At 41.8% G+C, this 19,798-nt stretch overlaps 1 protein-coding gene and 2 long non-coding RNA genes across 3 annotated transcripts in view; 2 read left to right on the top strand and 1 right to left on the bottom strand.

Moving 5' to 3' along the window:
• Window positions 1-490, bottom strand: part of PPP3CA (protein phosphatase 3 catalytic subunit alpha) — a 309,732-nt gene extending 309,242 nt beyond the window's left edge. Inside the window, 1 exon segment of the mRNA NM_001197096.1 lies at window positions 433-490. Within this exon segment, the coding sequence (NP_001184025.1) occupies window positions 433-490 (58 nt within the window).
• Window positions 491-1,612: 1,122 nt separating this feature from the next.
• LOC119867160 lies at window positions 1,613-3,976 on the top strand. Its single transcript, XR_005382528.1, has 2 exons — window positions 1,613-1,773; window positions 2,346-3,976. It is a non-coding gene; the product is annotated as an uncharacterized LOC119867160 (long non-coding RNA).
• Window positions 3,977-11,020: 7,044 nt separating this feature from the next.
• Window positions 11,021-19,798, top strand: part of LOC102153933 — a 55,926-nt gene continuing 47,148 nt past the window's right edge. Inside the window, exon 1 of the long non-coding RNA XR_005382527.1 lies at window positions 11,021-12,511. This is a non-coding gene — a long non-coding RNA (uncharacterized LOC102153933). The remainder of the gene's footprint in view (window positions 12,512-19,798) is intronic.

The raw sequence follows: 19,798 nt of genomic DNA, 5'->3' as shown, positions 1-19,798 counted from the left end.
ATAAAAATGCCATATTAATTTTTTAAAAGCCATAAATCACCCCTCCCTCTGCAAAAGAAAAATCATAAACTCGATCCCATGCAAGCCTGCGAGCAGCCACCCACTTCCTATTTCTGTCACAGCAGCTACACCCTGCCAGCAACCACCCCCCGGGCGCCCCCTCCCGCCACCGCCGCCGCCACCCCCGCCGCCGCCTCCCCGCCGCTCAGCCATTTGCCAACCGACGCCCCCGTAAATAAAAATGCCCCAAGTGGGGCCCGGGGGGGAGGCTTGGGGGAAGGGCGCGCAAAGGAGGGGGGTTCGAGGGTTGCACAATATCCTAGAAGGTCCGTGGCTGGAGCAAGGAGAGAACCGGAGGCGGGGGGAGGGGAGGCCAGCCGCGCGGTTCCTGCGGCACACGGTGCACCCGGGCGACCGCGGCGCGCCGCTTACCTTTCACCACCCTGTCGGTCGTCGACAACTTGGGATCAATTGCCTTGGGCTCGGACATCTCCAGCCGCCGGGGGACAGCGACGCGCTGCTCGTCCGTCCTACTGCACGCCCCGACCGGACCGGCGGGCCAGACACTCAACGCCGCCGCCGCCGCCGCCGCCGCCGCCGCCGCGCTGCAAACCGCCCGGCTGGAGGTCTGGGCTCTGAGCTGGCTTTAAAGTTACTGCCTTCTCGCGCGTCCCTCCTCCTCCTCCTCCTCCTCCTCCACCTCCTCCTCCTCCTCCTCCTCCTTCGCCGCCGCCGCCGCCTTCACTCCTCCTCCGCCGCCGCCAGCCCCGCCGACTCCGCTCCGGGCTGCGCGTGTGTGGTGGTTATTTATTTATTTTTCTAAGCACGCCTCTTGCTTCTTCTTTTATTCTTGGGGGAAGGGGGATGGGGAGGAGAAGCGCACACGCGAGCACCCACCCTGGCAAGGAGACCGGGCACCGCGGAATGGAGCCCCGCGCGCGCACTCTGCCGGGATTAAGACCGATCACATGGGGAGGGCCGGGGGCGAGAGAGAAGAGGCAGGGCCGCCGATGTCAGTGCCACCAGCCGTGCCTCGGCGTCCCCGGCGGCGGAGAGGCGGCCGCCGCTGCCGCTGCCGCTGCCGCTGCTGCCGCCGCCGCCGCCGCCGCCGCTTCCCCACGCCGAACGCCGCCGCCGATCCGCGGCCGCCGGAGACGTCCCGCCGCTGCGCTCCCCCGCGCTCGCCTCTGCCTCCCCGCGTCGCTCCTCCACTCGCACAGGCACAGCCGCGGAGCTCGGCAGACACAGTCCCGGGCGCAACCTACCCTCCTCCTCCGCCGCCGCCGCCGCCGCCGCCGCCTCCGCCACCGCGCCCGCCTCCGCCTCCTCCCCTTCCTCCTCCCGGCCCCCGCCTCCAGCGCCCCGGCAGCCTCCACCTCCCTGCGCAGCCCGCCCCCCGCCCCCCGCCCCCCGCTCCCCGCCCCGACGTCAAGGCTGCGGGCGCCCATTGGCTGGCGTGCGCGTCACTCACCGCTGGGTGCGGCCTCCGCGCTCGGCCCGCCTCCGCCCCTCCCCGCGGGCCCCGCCCCCCGCTCTGTTTTCTCGCGGCCGCCGGCCCCGCGGGCCTGCCTCCTCCGCCGCCCGGGCCGCGCTCAGGTGTCGCTGTGGCTGGCCGGCCGGGATCGGCGCCGGGAGCGGGCGGGGGGTCGCGCCCGGGAGGGGAGGGGCCGCGCCGGGCACCTGCAGCCCCGGCCCGGGGCATCCGCCTCTGGACCCCGCACACTCCCGGCGCCGCTTTGGCCACTGCGCCTGGTCGGCTGGTTCAGCCGCAGTGTGAGTAGCCAAGTGCGGACGGAGGGTATCTCCGGGCGTGTGCGTGGCCCTCGAGAGGGCAAGAAGGGGGTTGGCGGGGAGAGGCGGGAAGGGCGGGGGGGGGGGAGAGCGCGGGAGCGCGGGGCCGGCGGGCAGCTGCTGTCGCTGTCGCTGTCGCTGCCGCTGCCGCTGCCGCAGCTGTCCGGGGACGATCGCCAGGACGGCGACGCATAAACAACTTACCTTGGGGAGACGGGCTCCGCCTGTGATGGGTGTACGGTGGTGTTTGCTACCGGGGCTTTTTGGGGGGCGGCGTGGTGCTCATCAGGGTTCCCCACCCTTGCACCCACACCTGCTGAGGGGGGGCCCCTTCCGAGCCTCGGGGGTCAGGGACGTGGTGGAGGGTGCGGGGCGGGCTCTCCAAGGAGGCTGGGGACGCGCGTCCAAGCGACCCCCGGGAACTCTGAGCGACCCAGGGCTGCCCTGACGGGGTCCAGGGGGAAGGGAGGGGGTCTCCTCTTCCCCGGTCACGCGCGCACGCAGCCGGGGGTCGGGACTGGTGGCGCCACACCTCCCTTCCCCGTTCCTCGCAGCCCTCCGACGTCCACCTGGTGCCCCCGGTGTGTGCAGGGCCCTGAAGCCCAAGGCGCATCCCCACTCTGGTCCCTTCGGTTGGAAGGAGAGTAACGAAGAGAATGCTATAGGCTCAGGACGACACAGAGTGACGATGGCACGACAGCTCCCTTCTGACCTGCCTGCCCCGCCACAGAAGGAGGAGAAGATCTCCCTCTGCCCGAAAGTCACTTCCTGGCACAACCCCTCTCTCTGGCCAACAGGGCAAGGGGACTGGAGCTCGCTTCTTTGTGAATAACAAAGAGAGCTGGATAAATCTCACCCTCCGTCCTTCCTGTTACATTGCTGAATTCCTTAAATATCAGGTTTTTTTCCTATTTCCCGAATTGGACAATGAGCCCAGTAAAAGGCCTAATAAAAGATTTAGGGGAGCTAAGGAAATGGAGCCAAAAGTGTTTTGGGGGACACAGATTAGAGGAGTTCAGACTCGAAAGTAAGTTTGAGAACTTGACTGATGGCTCTGGAGTATGACTTGAGCAGTATAGCCCGCAAGGAATAGGAGGGCATAGTAACAGGCCGGGGAGCCTCCATGGAGGCCCTCTAGCAAAAGGAGACCATGTAGGGTGTGTCCCAGGAACTCGGGGAGGCTGCCACCAGCTCCAAGATTCTGCTCCCCAATTCACAACCCCAAGATAGTGTGTGGTAATTAGGCAGACAGTGCATTTAAATATGCATTGTGTACCTTTTGTATGTGAGACACTGTGGTAGGTAATTTGTGTGGTGTGTGTGGGGGGGGGGAGGAGAGGGGTTACTTGAAAATGGTCCTTGCCCTCAATAAAGCCTAGAGTCTAGTAAAACTGTCATAAAAATAGGAGCTCGGAGAGGCCACTGTATCGCCTCAGGAAGTGGTTGTTGAAAACAGTCTCCGGAGCACCAGCAGAGCTAGTTGCTAAGGCAGATTTGGGAAGTTGGTTCCTGGCCAGATGGCACAGAGTGAGGCAGAGATGCCAAGACCTATGGGTGAAGAAGAGAGCCTGCCCAAGGAAAGACCAGGAAACCACGTCCAGCGATGCTCACTTCCAAGGCCACAGTGTTTTATCCCACATGTGGTAAACAGAGCTGCAGTCCCCACCGTTATTTGGACACAGTTTTCAGGTTTAGGAAAAACACCTTTGAACCAAGATCAGAAGACTGAAAATGTCAGCACCATAGAAAAGTTTTACGATACAAATAGGAAATAAAGGCACACCTTTGAGGCACACCCTTTAGTCCGCTACAAGTTTGGGGCACCTCCTAGCTGAGGTATGTGTGGGAAAAAAAGTTATGAATCATAATCACTTTATAACACTTCTTATAATCATCACTCACCTTCAATGCTTGTGTATGGTCCCACACTGTTGCAACACTAACACATCTTCTTATACAAAATTAGACCCTATTCAAAGGAAAACTACCCAGCAGAAATTAACTAGGGACTGGTTATGTCTGCATACCTGGCATACAGAGTAGCCAAATCATCTTTTGTATTGAGATACTTTTTCAGATGTCCTACGATCTGCTGCCATTTTTAAAAATTCTGTTAAATTGTCCAAGTAGTCCTTGACTATATTATCACTTACATAAAATTACCTTACATTTGGAATTTACAATTTCAAGAAGTTAGTTCAACAGTGTCCTTTGCTTGGGGAACCTGGGGTGGCTAAGTGCCTGAGTGTCTGTCTTTGGGAGGGGGGAGGGTTGGGGGGATGGGGTGATCCCAGGGGTCCTGGGATGGAGTCCCACATTGGGCGCCCCCACAGGGAGCCTGCTTCTCCCTCTCCCTATTGTCTCTGCCTCTCTGTGTCTCTCATGAATAAAAAAATAAAATCTTCAAACAGATACACATACACAATGTCCTTTGCTTATGAAGAAAAAGAAAGGAGAAAAAAGGGGAAGCCCATTTTGGCAAAAAACAACTTGCAATCTGCTAAAAAATTATATTTCCACTTTTTTTAGTATACTCTCTGGGGAGGGTCTGCCCAGTTAGGGGTTTTATTCCCCGGCTTGCATCTGCTTGCATCTGAGTGGGTACATGTGACCAGTTCTGGCCAATGGATTGAGGACTAAAGTGTTTGAACAGTTTCAGGCCAAGGCAGTTAGGCAGCAATTATGCATTCTTCAGTCAAAAGCTCCCATCCTTTAGCTGAATGCAGAAGCTTCTAGGGCACAAGGGAAAGAGCTGAATGCCCAAATTACCACATTAAGGAATCCTGCCCACCTACAAGGAAAATCTGCTTTAGACTTTACAAAAAGAAAAAATAAATTTTTATCGTATTGCTCCATTGAAACTTGAGGATATATTACTTAGGGTAGGGTACTAATACACATGAGTGAGTTATTATTTATTTTTTATGTTTAACTCAAAAAGTAAAATCCAGAATTATTGTGTATCTGTTATAGAACAGCACTACCAGAATAACAAAAATATTCTTATTTCTTTTAATATACGAGCATCAAAATTTTATTTTTTGGAAATGAATTATTCATATAACAGTTGTGCTTTGAACACATATTCTGTGCAAAGTATTGTGCTAGAGGATGCAAAAATATATAAAGAACTCAAAGATTTAGTCCATTCAAGGATCTTAAAGTCTTATGAGAATTATACACATCTTCGTAAACATGTAGGTATAAGGTGTTACTTCCTCCCACTATTGAATAACTCAGACTAATTTTATTCTTTACTTCATCTAAATTAATTACAAAGATAAGTATATGTGGAAAAAATATTGAAAATATGGAGTAATCTATGCATTCAAGTGCTCCATGTCCATCTTACCTCCTTTGGTGCAAATCAGAGTAAATGAACAATATTTTAGCTTGCTCTTTAAGTGCTCTGCTAGATCTAGAGGCATTTTTGTTTTGAAGAAAAGAAATAAAGATGTTGTATTTTATATCCTGTTTTGAGAATAACCTGCTTTTGAAAATTTGGCCTTTCCGGTCTTGGACGAGTGTTCTATCGTTTTGACATTAAGAGTTGCATAATATCTTCTGGCTTTGGCTCTTCTGAGGCATATACTTCATTCTGAGTAGTTGATGGTCGACAGCAGTATGTCTGACCTGTTCTCACCTGCATTGGAAAGCATAGCACTAAAGAACTTACAGAGTACACAGCCAGTCCTGTCGGGACCATGAATGTGTACAAGAATTTGACTTATTATCATAAAGCTAATTCCTCTGACATTCCTCTTCTAACATGTGAACTTCTACCCTCTTCACGATAGAGACTCTAGAAAATTTATTATTCAACATGGATTTTATTTTAGGTTTAAATTAAAAGGGCTTTTCACTGTTTATCTTCTGATTTGCACTTGAAATTTTGTTGAGCCTTATATTTTTCAAAAGGCAGTTTTATTCATTTTAGAAAAGTTACTTCTCTGAGAACATAAAAAAATTGTTATACCAAATGTATTCAGGAAAAAATTTATTTTTTTTTCTATTAGGGACCAAACTATAACTTCTGGAATTATATGCTAAGTTTAATATGGAGCAGATATATTTTACATAAAATTTGACATCAGGTGATTATATTCATGTGGATTTAACAAACATATATTCATATTTGTTTTATTTACATTTGTATCTTCATCTCGTATCCCAATTTGGGGCACAGAGTAGGTGCTCAACAAATTTTGTTGAGTGAAATTTTAAAAAGTATTGGCATCCAATATGTGAAGCCCTAGGCTAAATACCACAGTATCTGCTCTCAGGGATATTTTAATATTACTAATGTACATATATATATATGTATATATATGTATCTCTATATATATCTATGTATATGTCTAGATAGATAGATAGATACTGGAAAGAAGTCTCATTAGCCTTGTCTCCTAGATAGTTTGAATTCTAATATTATTATTATTTTTAAAATCATTAATAGGTTAATGGTGCCAAGTCATAAATGTTCATGTTTAAAATAGATACATGTGTGCTATTATATTGAAAATCCAAGAGATATTCGTGCCATAAAACTTTATGTATTCTGGCTTTTCTAAACTCAGAATTTCAGAATGAAAAATTTTTTTAAACAATAACATACATTTATTATCTAATTGTTTCTGCAGTTCAGGAATTTGAGAGTGGTTTAATTGGATAGTTCTGGCTTAGGTTCTCTCATGATACTGGGGTTGAGATGTAGACTGGGGCTGCAGTCTACCAAAGGCTTGACTGCAGCTGAAAACCCACCTCCCAAATGGCTCACTCAATGGCTGGTGAGTTGATGCTGGTTGTTGGGAAGGAAGCCTCAGCTGCTTCCCATGTGGACTCTCCAAAGGCCCCTGAATATCTCTACAACATGGTGGCTGGCTCCTCCAGATTGGGAAATCTGAGGACTTTTCCCCAAAGAGAGGTAGTGTGGTTTAGCAGTTTAAAAGTGCGCTGTCTAGAAGAAGACATCTTGGGCTCAGATGCCATCCTTGGCACATTCCAGCTTTGTGACTGTAGGCAGATTACTTAGCTTCAGTCTCCCCATTGGAGAGAGAATGCAAACGTGACCTGGAAAAGCTGCTTCGTTGTCTGATCATTGGGATGACGACATCCTGCTTGAAATCACCTAGTTACTGATGGGCCTTCATTCATCAACAGTCTGTTCAGTTTTGGAGACATTGTCATATCTGTTTCTGTTTCATTGAGGTCATTGAAGCCTGGGCACAGAGGAGGTAATTTACTTCTTTGGTAAGGTTACTATCTGTTCCAGGTTTTTTCAGGGAAAGGAAATGAAAAATGAAATGAGCTAAAGTTGATATTTGAAGTGCTTTGAAAACAATGTCAACAGCAATGGCAAAAGGCTTAGTAATCAAATTAAAGGAGACTTAATAAATCAATTTAGGAGAAAGTTCATCAAGCCCTTTAAAAGTACATTTGCATATACAATATCAATATAGTATCAGAAATGAGTTTCACTCATCAACACTAGCAGAAATTTAACTTTACTGGAGGTAAGTTTTGCCCATTATTGATTGAAAATTCATGAATTTGTGAGGAAATATTCTATTATAAAAAAGGAATCTTGTACTCAGACAAGTCATGTTTCCACTTTTTTCTAGTCAGTGAGGTTTTACTCTGTTAGTATTTACGGTTATTGGAAAGCATATATTCAACAGACATTTATTGAACACTTACTTATACATATCAAGCAATTTAAATATAATATGAATAAATCTCTCCCCTCCTAAACCTGACATTCTAACAAAGAGAAACAGATGATAAAAAAGGAACAATTAAAAACAACTACAGTCATACAACATGGTAGGCACACTAAATGATAAACATGAAAATAATGTACAGTGGTAAGAGCATTGTAAGATGTGATGGGTGAAGGGGTACTCCTCACTGCTGCAGGCAGATTGTTTAGGGGGTTCATCTCTGAGAATGTGATATTTCAGTGGAACTTCAAATGAACTGATGGCATAAATATTCTAGGTAAAGGAAAAGCATGTGCAAAGGTCCTGGAGTAAGAGTCTGACATTTTTAAAGAAATGTCAAAGAAGGCCAGTGGAGCTACAGCACCAATAAACTAAAGAGAGTAGCATGAGATGACGTCAGAAAGATGATGTAGAGTCAGATCATATATAAGACCTTATAGACCATAGAAAAGATTCCAAATATTACTCTGGTGAAATGAAAAAGTATTTGTTAGGAAAGAGATAAATGATATGATTTAAGCTTAAAGAAAACAGTCACTCTTTTGTAAGAACTGATTCTGGGTGTAGTTGTGGGAAGGAAGCACGGCTAGAAATGCGAACACAACCTAAGAGATTGTTGTCCTAATCCAGGCTAGAAATAAAGTGGTTGGGATTGTAAAGTTTAAAAGTAAGTGGTAAAAAGTATCCAATTCCAGATATATTATAAAAGTGGGGTTACCAGATTTGCTGTCAGATTGGATAGGGGATGTGAGAAAATAAAAAAGAGTCAAGAACTCCAAGGTTTTGGGTCTGAGCTAATGGGAGATGGAGTTACCATTTACTGAGAAAAGGAACATTGAAAATGAAGAGCATGTTTGGTGGTGAAGATCTAAAACGAGTTTTAGATATGTTAACTTTGAGAAGCGTATTATACATGCAGGTGGAAAAGACATGTAGATAGTTGGATATATGAGTCTATAGAGAGGAGAGAGCCAGGCTGGTGATGTATAAAACTGGAAGTCATGGCATCTTAGCAGTACTTTATTTCAGTTAAGGAGTGGGAAGAGGAGGAGGGATCAGCAATGCTAATGGACAGGGGCAGCTTCTGGAGGAGAAAGATGGTGTCTATGAGGTCAAGCAAATGAAATGAATAGTAAATGAATTTACTAAATGCTGATGGATTTAGTAAAATTACAACTGAAAACTGGCTATTGATTTTGAAAAAAGGGAAGTTTGGATGCCTGGGTGGCTCAGTGGTTTAGCGTCTGCCTTCGGCCCAGGGCGTGATCTTGGAGACCCGGGATCGAGTCCCACCTGGGGCTCCCTGCATGGAGCCTGCTTCTCCTCTGTCTGTGTCTTTGTCTCTGTCTCTCTCTCTGTGTGTGTGTCTCATGATTAAATAAATAAAATCTTTAAAAAAAAGAAAAAAGGGGAGATCTCTGGTTATTGTAGCAAGGCCGTCTTTCTACCTACTTAAAATAGCACCTCATCAGATTCTGCCTCTCATACTGATTAGCTCCCTTTTCATGTTTATAATTACTTGACATTACATGTGTGGGTGCTGTGTGTGTGATTTGTTTGCCTAGCTTTCTGCTATTAGATGATATGATCCTTGAGAGCAGGTGTCTTATCTTATCCCCATTGAATTTCCAGTGCCTGACATATGCTTGGCATACAGAGGTGCTTAATAAGTGTTTGTTGAGAGAATGAATATTTATTTGTAGTATTACCCTAGCTTAGTTTTTCTGCTTTTCTCAGTAGTTGAAATAAGCATCACAATAGGGTGGGGAATGGGGGAATTCGATGAAGGTGGTCGAAAGGTACAAACTTCCATGTGTAAGATAAATAAGCTCTGGGGATGTAATCATGACTATAGTGTAGAATACTCTATTGAATATTTGAAAGTTACTAAGAGTATATCCCAAAAGTTCTAATCATAAAGAAAAAATTCTAACTATGTGATAATGATGGATGTTAATGAATCTTATTGTGGCAATCATTTTGTGATATGTGCACATACGTCAAATGATGCTGTACACCTTAAATATATACCATGTTATATGTCAATTATATCTGAATAAAACTGGGAGAAGAAGAAATTAGCATTTCAAAGCATCTATAGGAAAAAATGACAATTCATGTTCAGATTTTTTTTAAGTTATAAAATCAATTTTCATGGAGTAAAAAAGTGTTGACTCAGGCATTGAAGATGAGAAATCGAACGGGAATTCAGGAGTTTAGGTTTAGCATGAGGTGTGTCTCTCACATGTCCCCACTGCAAGAATAATTATGTCTGTAAATCCAGAGGAGGGCATAGTATTACTCACAGCTCCTCTTTCTCCAAATACACAAAGAGTTCTATTGTTTGCAACATCTACGCTATTCCCTGGTGATAAATTAGGGCAGACATTAGCAATTTTCAGGGAGGAAGTGAGCAGGGTGTGGGTTATGATTGTTTAGAAGCAGTCCCTCAAAAGACTGTTTTTTTTTTCCTCTTTCGGGGTATCCCTGATGTCCAGCCCAAAGAAATTTAGACAGTCAGGAAAATTGTGCTAGATATGACTTAGGGTACGTGTCCTACCCATATCCATCTTTAAACATGCCCCAGCCATAGTACCTGCTGAGTGATCATCAGGACACAGGTTTACCTGCTGTTATCCATCATGGAAAATTGGACCAGATGGTTGAACATCTAACTGAAAGGTACCTCAGGACCAATGATCTTTGACCTCTCTGACCTATTTGGCAAAAGTGAGCTAGGCTAATCCGATAACCTCTGGGAAGAACTTGATTTAAAAATTCAGAAGAAAGTTGGTGGTGGTTGTTTGAATGAAAGATCTTATAGTCTGGGACTGAAATGGCGACTAGCAAATGACTCATATGTCAGGTGAATAAACACATGAAGCAACTTTTGGGCCAGAGGGACTAGGTCAGATTCAGCAAGGGTGTAGAAAGAAAGGGTGGGGGGAGGAGGGAAAGAGAGGAGGGGAGAGAGAGACTATCCTAAATCTGTTTTCTTTTTGGTCCTTCCTAAGGCCTGGTTGTTTCCACCTTTTCTTTTTTTTTTTTTTTTTTTTGGAATTATGAGACCCCTCATTGTCCTTAAAATCAACCCCGTTTTCTAGAGCTGGTTTGAGTGTTATGTTCCTTTCAACCGAAAGACCCATCACTATAGCATATGGAAGATACAAAGAGCAACTAAAATTGTCACTCCATGTCTCTGTAAGTTTTTAACAGTTAACATCTTCTGAATCTGGTGCTTACAGAAATCCTCCTCTTCATTCAAAAATTAACTATAATATGTTCCCATCCTTGCTCATCCCAGTTGTTTCCATAGCACATCCAATGCCAAAAATAGGAAGAGCAAAACCATATATATATATATATATATATATATATATAGAGAGAGAGAGAGAGAGAGAGAGAGAGAGAGAGAGAGAGAGAGAGACTGATTGGGGAATCTTGATACGTTTTGGAGCTATTAAATTATTTTCTATGCCTGCTTTCATGTCACCAACAGGCAGGTTACAGGAAAAATCTCAGTAACTTAACAAAGTTTGAAGTCACCTGCAGGTCTGAGGCACCCCTATCAGCATGTGCTTTCACAGGCAAAGTAGGGGGCATAAGAGGGAGCCTTGGGGAGTTGGGCTCCAGCAATCAAGTGCTTTTGCCTGGAAGTGACTCTCTCAAATGACTATACTCACATTTCACTGACCCGAACTCCTCATTTGGTCACACCTAATTTCAAGAGGTATGTGATCCTCCCACATATCCAATATTACAGAGAGATCAAATATTTATAAAGAATAATAATACCAGTCAGCATTTCTAAGTAACCCAATTAACCCTGTGGGACCTCCATTCTACTGTGTGCCACCCAGTGACTAAGGCATGTGTCTTATTTCTGTTTCATGTGCTAAGATACTCCGGAATGACTATGGATCCTGATCCACTTCTTGTGTTGAACTCTTCTTCCATCCCTGTTGCATAGCCTCTACTGGGCTGAATCAGATATACTCCGCTTCGACCAGTTGTGTTATTACTACATCTTCCTTGAGCCTGCAGTCCCACAGCAGATTCCTGGTATCTCTACCACCACTTCTTGTAACCTCACCAGCTCCCTCTGAGGACAAGGCTTAGTTTCTCCCTCATGCTCTGCACTCCAGTGCCTCTGTAGATGGGCAGCGTTGAACAAGAATGAATAATTACTAATATTATACAAACTGGACTTGAGAAAGAATGTCTTCTAATGTGTCTTAGGCACACCTAGAAGCACTGAGGTCTTTTCTGATTTTCAAAGATGTGTGCAGATTACTCAGAAATATGAATATATCTATGTATAGATATATAACATATATAGAGTTGTTTAGGAATCACTGCCTTTTGTAAAAAGTTAATATGATCAGTTTAATAATACTATGCACATTTATTATACTGCATAAATGCTAAGTGGTTTCTGTGAATGCTGTGTTTTGGTACTGTTCTGGTACAGCGAAAAAAATATTTTTTTCTTACTTTGTTAGTTCTACAGTGTGATGAGTAGTTTTTTGTGTCAACTGGACTAGACCACAATACCCAGTTATTTTTTTAAATATTTTATTTTTTAAAGATTTTATTTATTTATTCATAGAGACACAGAGAAAGAGAGAGGCAGAAACACAGGCAGAGGGAGAAGCAGGCTCTATGCAGGGAACCTGACATGGGACTCGATCCCAGGGTCTCCAGGATCACGCCCAGGGCTGCAGGCGGCGCTAAACCGCTGCGCCACCAGGGCTGCCCAATACCCAGTTATTTAACCAAATGCTAGTCTGGATGTTGCTGTGGAGGTATTTTGTAGACGTGGTCTATATCTACAATCAATTGACTTGATAATGTGGGCCTCATCCTATCAGTTAAAGGCCTGAAGAGCAAAAACTGAGGTCTCCTAGAGAAGAAAGAATTCTCCTTCAAGACTCCAGCAGTGGCTCTTGCCTGAGTTTCCAGCCAGCCAATATGGATTTCAGACTCACCAGCCTATGAGTGTAAGCTAATTATTTAAATCTCTTTATATGCACGTAACACATAAAGTTATATACATGTATATAATTTCATATGTATATTATATATACCTGTATAGTTTCAGGTTTTGTTTCAAACCTCGACTGATGCTCACAATGTGTATTTTTTTTCTGATTCAAGATCAGCAGTTATTTTAAATGTCATTAATATTTATGCATCTATAGCTCTCCGTCTCTCTGTCTGTCTCTGTCTCTTACACATGCATCCACAAAGTGCACACACAACACACACACACAACACATCACATAGGAACACACTGTATATTGAATAAAATATAAAATCTCTGGTTTAATTTTCTAGGGTAAAATTCACTTTGCTTTTCTCACTCATGGCCTGGATAAATAATTTCTATTCTCCCCAGTATACCAAATCTCCATGTAATTCTAATGGGTTGTCAGTTACCTAAGGTTGGGGTACCTAGATACAGATTGTGAGGTGAAGATTCTTATAAAAGTGTTTATTAAGCAGTGTCCCAAGGAAACAACCAAAGGAAAATAGGGAAAGTGACAGATAAGGGAAGTAAACAAGGCAAGGGTGAGATGTCAAATCAAGACCCAGAGATGGAAAATTTGACTAACTCCTTCAGGGGACCTCTGCAGGCCTGTAAGTCACGCCCCTAAGCTGTTCCCATCAGGGACCAGGGAGCTGAGTGTATTTACCCACGCTGTCAGTGGTGGAGATGCAAATTCCTAGGCACTACCAACTGTCTTCACATTCAGGGAAGGTGCTGGGGAGTCCAAGGACAATGCTGGGACAGAGATGCAGGCTGCTGTAATATGGAACTGGAAAAGGTTGGTAGAAGGTATGGGTGGACATGGATAATCTGCTGGTCAGGATCATAAGCCATGTGGATAGAGGGATGATATTAGGAAAACAACCAAATCACTTCTTTGAAGGTATGCAGCTAAAAAATATATACCTCTTCTTATGTCACTTCAAGTTAGTCTCCCTTTCCCACCTCCACAATGGACTTACCATCCTAGGAATAAGTGTAGTATGATTTCATGGGCAGATTGTCTCACTCCTGCTCCATTTCCAATCCCCAAATAATGTCCCTTCTATTGTATGAAATTCTTAAGTCTCAGAACATAGAATTTCATTCCTTTATGGATAGACTAATATGAAGATATTTCTAAGACAAGAAGCACATTGACTCAGCTCAGAACTGAGATCCGTCCTGAGTGTTTGTGGCTAGGTCTTTTGCCCAGCCTTGGAAAGCATTTGGGGTATGCTGGCTGTTTTCTCTGTTTAGAAGCCACATTTCAAACCTGACTCATCCCCATCTTCTACATGAATTATGGGGTCATAGTTCTATGGATAAAGATTGGGTACATGATGCCATCTTCCCCATCAGATTCCTTTATTTGGAGAATTTTGAATTCAGTCTTTCTCTAGAACACAGGTCATATTTATACAAGGGCATTTCAGCAGCTCTATTATTCTATCCTATAGATCAGGAAAGCAGAAAGAGGGTTTCTACAGAAAGAGAGAAAGAAATACACATTAGGCATACAGAGAAGAACAGAACTGAAAAACAGTAGAAAGACTGCTTGTATTCCCATTTTGTGCTGAAGTGGGGTTGAAATTTAGTTATATGCAATGGAAGAGTAATAAATAAAAAGGGGAAACTAACAGTAACAAATTTTCTAAGCTATTCTCTGCCCAGAAGGAATCCTGGGTAGAGACCAAAGGGCCTAACTTACCTCCAGGCTGGACAAGGGTGGGGTGGCCCAGAGGCTAAGGTGACAAAATGCATACCCCAGGGACAGGAGAAGGTTTTCCAGAAGTTACTAGGTGGAACACTTTTTAGAAGACATTTTCCAGATCTTTAAAATTCATACTTACTTTTTCTTAAAACTGATCTATCAGATGATCTCCTGGGATCTGCCCCTTCTCCTTTGCCACACCTCTCTTCATATACTCTTTTGCCTGCTCATTCATCTGAAATTAGTATGGTAGTTATCACAAAGTATGAAATCTCTTGAGTGCCAAACAAAGAAACAATCTGAGAAGTGACACTGAGGGAGCATCACATGGTAAATCTAGAAAGGCATGAGTGAAAATATTGGAGGAAAGTATTGTCTTATCTAGGTGAAAGACACATGGGTAGACTCTTGTCATTCTATCTTCTGAAAACCACGTGTTACATATGTATCTTTGCATTCAGAAGTTAAATGATAGTGGGGATGCTTATTTACACGTTTATTGTGAAAAACAAAATCAGGTTTTGGTTTTTTTTTCCTCACAGAAAGTCTAATTTAGATTATTGGTTTAACAATTAAGAACTGATTGTGAAAATTCACCGGCAGATATTTTTACTCTAAATAAGTTAAGTTTGCCACTCTAATAGTATAATAGAAAACATTTATCAACCAAATACAATATACCATTTGCTAGAACTTATAATCATGTGCAACTACTAAAACTTCAATATGAAATTTTACCTTACAATTGAAAAAATTTAATGTTAAAAATTATTTTAGGAGATACTCAAGCAAAAATATCAAATACCTCTAGATTACCAAAATGTATTCATCCAGGCTAAATTACTGTGATCAAGTCAAGTGACCAAACACATTTGTTTTCCTTTTTATACTCTTGAACACCTCATGAACTTAAGACTGCAACACTTTGATTCACTGAATGACCAAGGAATAAAAGCATTCAGTAATTTCTTGTTTTGACATATGAGAGAGAACCAAGTATATGAGGTACCTGAAAGGTGGTAGTGTTTGATAGTCAAGACAAAAAGAATAAAAGTAAACTTTTTTACTTGTTTTATAATTCCGCATGTTATTAATATCACACTTTAATAGTTTATAGGATAAATAAATTAAATATTTCCTATATATTTATTTTTTTCATATTTCTTGAGTGGGTATTTTCATCTTAGTTCATCTAAGAGCAAAACCTGAGATAGTGATTCTTTTCAAATGATTTACTGAAAAAAATGCCTTCAAGGGAAAGATTAAGGGAAGCAGGACAGGACAGGAAATAAAAACTAAGCTAGAGAGAAGTCTTAACTGGTCGTTAGCTTCAGTCTAATCACACCGAAAAAGCTCTGAGTCCAAACTGCACCATAGAAGGAGACACCCATGATGTGGAAGATGGAATACTCCACTTTGTCAATCTTTTCTCCTATGGCCAGCACATTTTATGTTTTCAGAAATCTTTGCTGACCTCACATTTAAAATATAATCTCCATGTTATCTTTTAGACACTTCATTCTTTTACATTTCACATTTTGTTATATTAGCCATCTGGAATTGATTTTTATTTATTTATTACATGATGTAGTAGTTAAGCTTTATTTTTTTCATATGGATATCTAATTAATGTAACAACATTTATTAAAAAGACTCCTCTACCATTGTTCTGCAGTGCTACATTAGACATAAATCAGGTATCCAGATATCCAGATGTATTCTGTACTCTATTCTGATCCTTTTGTCTATCTGTCATTACCATCAATACAGCGCTTTCTTTATTATTGTAGCTCTGTAATTATTTTTATATTAAATAGAGCAGGTTGCTCCACTTTGTCCTTTTCCAAGTTTGCCTTGGCTATTTGCATTTTAATATATATTTCTGCAAAAAAATCCACTGGGATTTTAATTAAGATCGTATTCTATTTTTTAATTAATTTTGGCAAAATTTTTACAATCCCAAGCCTTCCAATCCATGAACATGGTATATTTCTCCACATATTTAGGTCTTTAATTTTTGTCAATATTGCTTAATATTTGGGGGGAAGAGGCATTGTAGGTATTTCTTTAGATTTTTAAAAACTACATGTTTGAAATTTTTTGTTAATTGTGTACTTTTGAAGACAAATTAATTGACTTAGAATTTGACTCTGATTTTCTGCAAATGCCATTATCTTCAGGCTGATGCTCATTTGCACACAAGCATAAGGTAATAAGGCTACTATGAATGTGCTAATTTCCTAGGATATGTTATTTTAATTTTCTATAGTAATAACTTTGATGAATTTTAATTCAGTATTAATTCAATATGGTGATGGGCACTGAGGTGAGCACTTGACGGGATGAGCACTGGGTGTTATTCTATATGTTGGCAAATTGAACACCAATAAAAAACAAATTTATGAAGATGAAAAAACTAAAAAAATAAAAAGAAAAAAGTGAAAGGTTTCCAGAGAAATGACCACATAAAAAATTTCATGTAGTCAATCTATCATATTCTATGTATTTTAAGTGAGAATTTATTCTTTCAGTAAATTGTGTCTAGGAAAGTTTAAGGAAAATATTCATTTTGCTAATGTATGATATACCATTTATGTTATTCAGGGTCATTTTAGGAAACAAATAGCAAATTTAATTTGAGTACTTTGAAGAAAGTTTAATAAGGAAGTTTTACAATGGAATAGGCAGGATGCATGCTATATCACGAAGCTAGTAACAGTGAAGAATTTTTACTACTCTTTTACCTAAATTGACAAGAAGAAGGAGTAATTACTAAACCCTGAGACAGTGGGCTCCTTGAAGGTCCTGTGACCTTCCGAGCAGGCATACAGGCACACTTGAACCCCATATGACGGGGTCCTTCTGGCTTATTATTCTTCTTCCAGTGATGCCACTGTCCTAACCCAATCAAAAGCCAAAGATCAAGAGAATATTTGATGCAGTTCATATATTTCAGCTTCCAGGATATGACAGCTCAAAGAAGAGAACAATATAGAATGGCTCCAGAGGGCCAAACAGAAGACATCCAACATATTACTTTTATAAATCAAAAAAAAAAAAAACTTTGGAATTTTTTTTTCATAACTTCCAGAAAGCTAAACTATTAAACCATCAATTCAATTAACAATAGTACTCTAGACCTTTTACATTTACCTTTACTTTCTTTTTTTCAAATACGAATGTTAATTGTTTTATTTTTTTATCACTTCAGAATAACACAGAACAACAAAGCCATTCACAAATAATAAATGATAATTACAGAGCCCAGAATTAACGTGTACATGAAATTCTGGGTTTTGGGGTTTTTTGTTTGTTTGTTTGTTTGGGTTTTTTAAAAGATTTTATTTATTTATTCATGAGAGGCAGAGAGAGAGAGAGAGAGAGAATGAATGAGGCAGAGACACGGGCAGAGGGAGAAGCAGGCTCCATACAGGGAGCCCGACGTGGGACTTGATCCCGGGACTCCACGATCATGCCCTGGGCCGAAGGCAGACGCTAAATTGCTGAGCCACCCAGGGATCCCCAAAATTCTGGGTTTTTGATTTGGAGTTTGTCATTCTACTGTCTTGGCATTGTTTGCTTTTTTTTTTTTTTTTTTTTGTATATATTTTTTTTATTGGAGTTCAATATACCAGCATATAGCATAACACCTAGTGCTCATCCCGTCAAGTACCCCCCTCAGTGCCCGTCACCCAGTCATCCCAACACCCCCCCCTCCCTTTCCACCACCCCTTGTTCCTTTCTCAGAGTTAGGAGTCTCCCATGTTTTGTCACCTTCTCTGATTTTTCCCACTCATTTTCTCTCCTTTCCCCTTTATTCCCTTTCACTATTATTTATATTCCCCATATGAATGAGACCATATAATGTTTGTCCTTCTCTGATTGACTTACTTCACTCAGCGTAATACCCTCCAGTTTCTATATAGTGCCTGCTGCTGGTGTCCCACTGAGATTACCTTTAACCATCTGTACCCATCATTCTGTTACTTAATTGTTAATAGTAATTCACCATTGTCCCTTCTCCAGAGAATCATTCTTGGCGGATAAGGAGCTTCTTTCCTGGGGGGGGGGGGTGCTACCCCTCTTTCTTCCCTCAAGAAGTCAACCAATGTCAGACTAACACAGCACTACAATGGCTGGCTTGCTTGCCATAATGTGGGATTAACTCTCTTGTGCAATTTATGCTTTAAAATTTTCCCAAGGAATCAGACTGAAACTAGTGTCTAACTAAGACTACACATTCTTGGTTAGTTTGTTACACTACCTATCCAGTTTCCCTCCCTTTGCTCCCTGAGAGCACTTCCCCAATAAATCACTGGAACAAGAAGCCCTGTATTGGGATCTACTTCTAAAATACCTAATCTAGGATGGTCTGTAATGTGATACATATGTGTACATGTTGCTAATAAGAGCATTTTTAAAATCTCTAATCCTTTATTTTAAACTAGCCAGCATTTATTAAGCACTAAAAAATAGACTAGCATTTTAATAAGTATTTTATATCCATTTTATAATTTTATCATCTCAGCAAACCAAAGAAGAATACTCATAATTCTTACTTTATAAATGATATATTTAAAGATTAAGGAATATCCTGAGTACAAACAAATAGGAAATAGCAAAGCTGATATTCAAAATGGATCTGTTCAACTCCAGAAACAAAGCTCTTAACCACTAAAATATATTATCAACTTTTTGAATTAAAAAAATCTAATATTTATTGAGAATTCACTTATTACTTTACCTGTATTATATCATTAAAATCTCACAATATTCTATAAAGGGGTCACTAAAATTATCCCTATTTTGTAAAAAAAAAATGGAGGAAAAGGCAATATATAAAAGATATAATCTGGAAGTAAATTTCTTCAGATGAGAGCCTGTTTCCTCAGCACCTCATCTAGAGATATGTGGATGGCCTATATCACCATATCACATAAGATATAGTCTTTTATTTTCACAATGACTGTAATCGCATGCCTGTCCCACTGAATATGCAGAATGTTAATAATTATTTCTGTATTTCTAGCACCTCCTACAATGCTGAGCACATGGTAGGTAGTAGGTATTCATTAATCTTACATAAATGAATGGCTGAGGAATGAATAGATTGGGAGAATTCACTTTAGTCTTAGTTTGGGCTACTATAACAGCATACCATAGATTGAGAGGCTTAAGCAACAAACATTTATTTCTCACAGTCTGAAGCCAGGAAGTCTAAGCTCAAGGTGCCAGCAGACCCAGTGTCTGGTTAGGACTTGCTTCCTGGTTGACAAATGGGAGTCTTTTCATTGTATCCTCCCAGGATAAAGAGCAGAGAGAGGGATCAAGCTCTAGTGTGTCTTCTTATAGAGGGACTAATCCTATACATGATACCTTCACTCTCATGGCCTAGTTACTTTCCAAAGACCCCCGCTTCCTAATACCATTACGTTGGTGGTTAAGATTTCAACAATTGGATTTTGGAGAAAACAAACATTAAGTCCATAACAACTATTTTTCAGTTATATTAAAATCTATTATTATTGCTCACTCAATATGGCA

This window comes from Canis lupus, chromosome 32, assembly GCF_011100685.1.
Source record: "Canis lupus familiaris isolate Mischka breed German Shepherd chromosome 32, alternate assembly UU_Cfam_GSD_1.0, whole genome shotgun sequence".
NCBI classification, from domain to species: Eukaryota; Metazoa; Chordata; class Mammalia; order Carnivora; family Canidae; genus Canis; species Canis lupus.
Note: the sequence above shows the minus strand (reverse complement) of the source record. Positions and strands in the feature narration are given on the sequence as shown.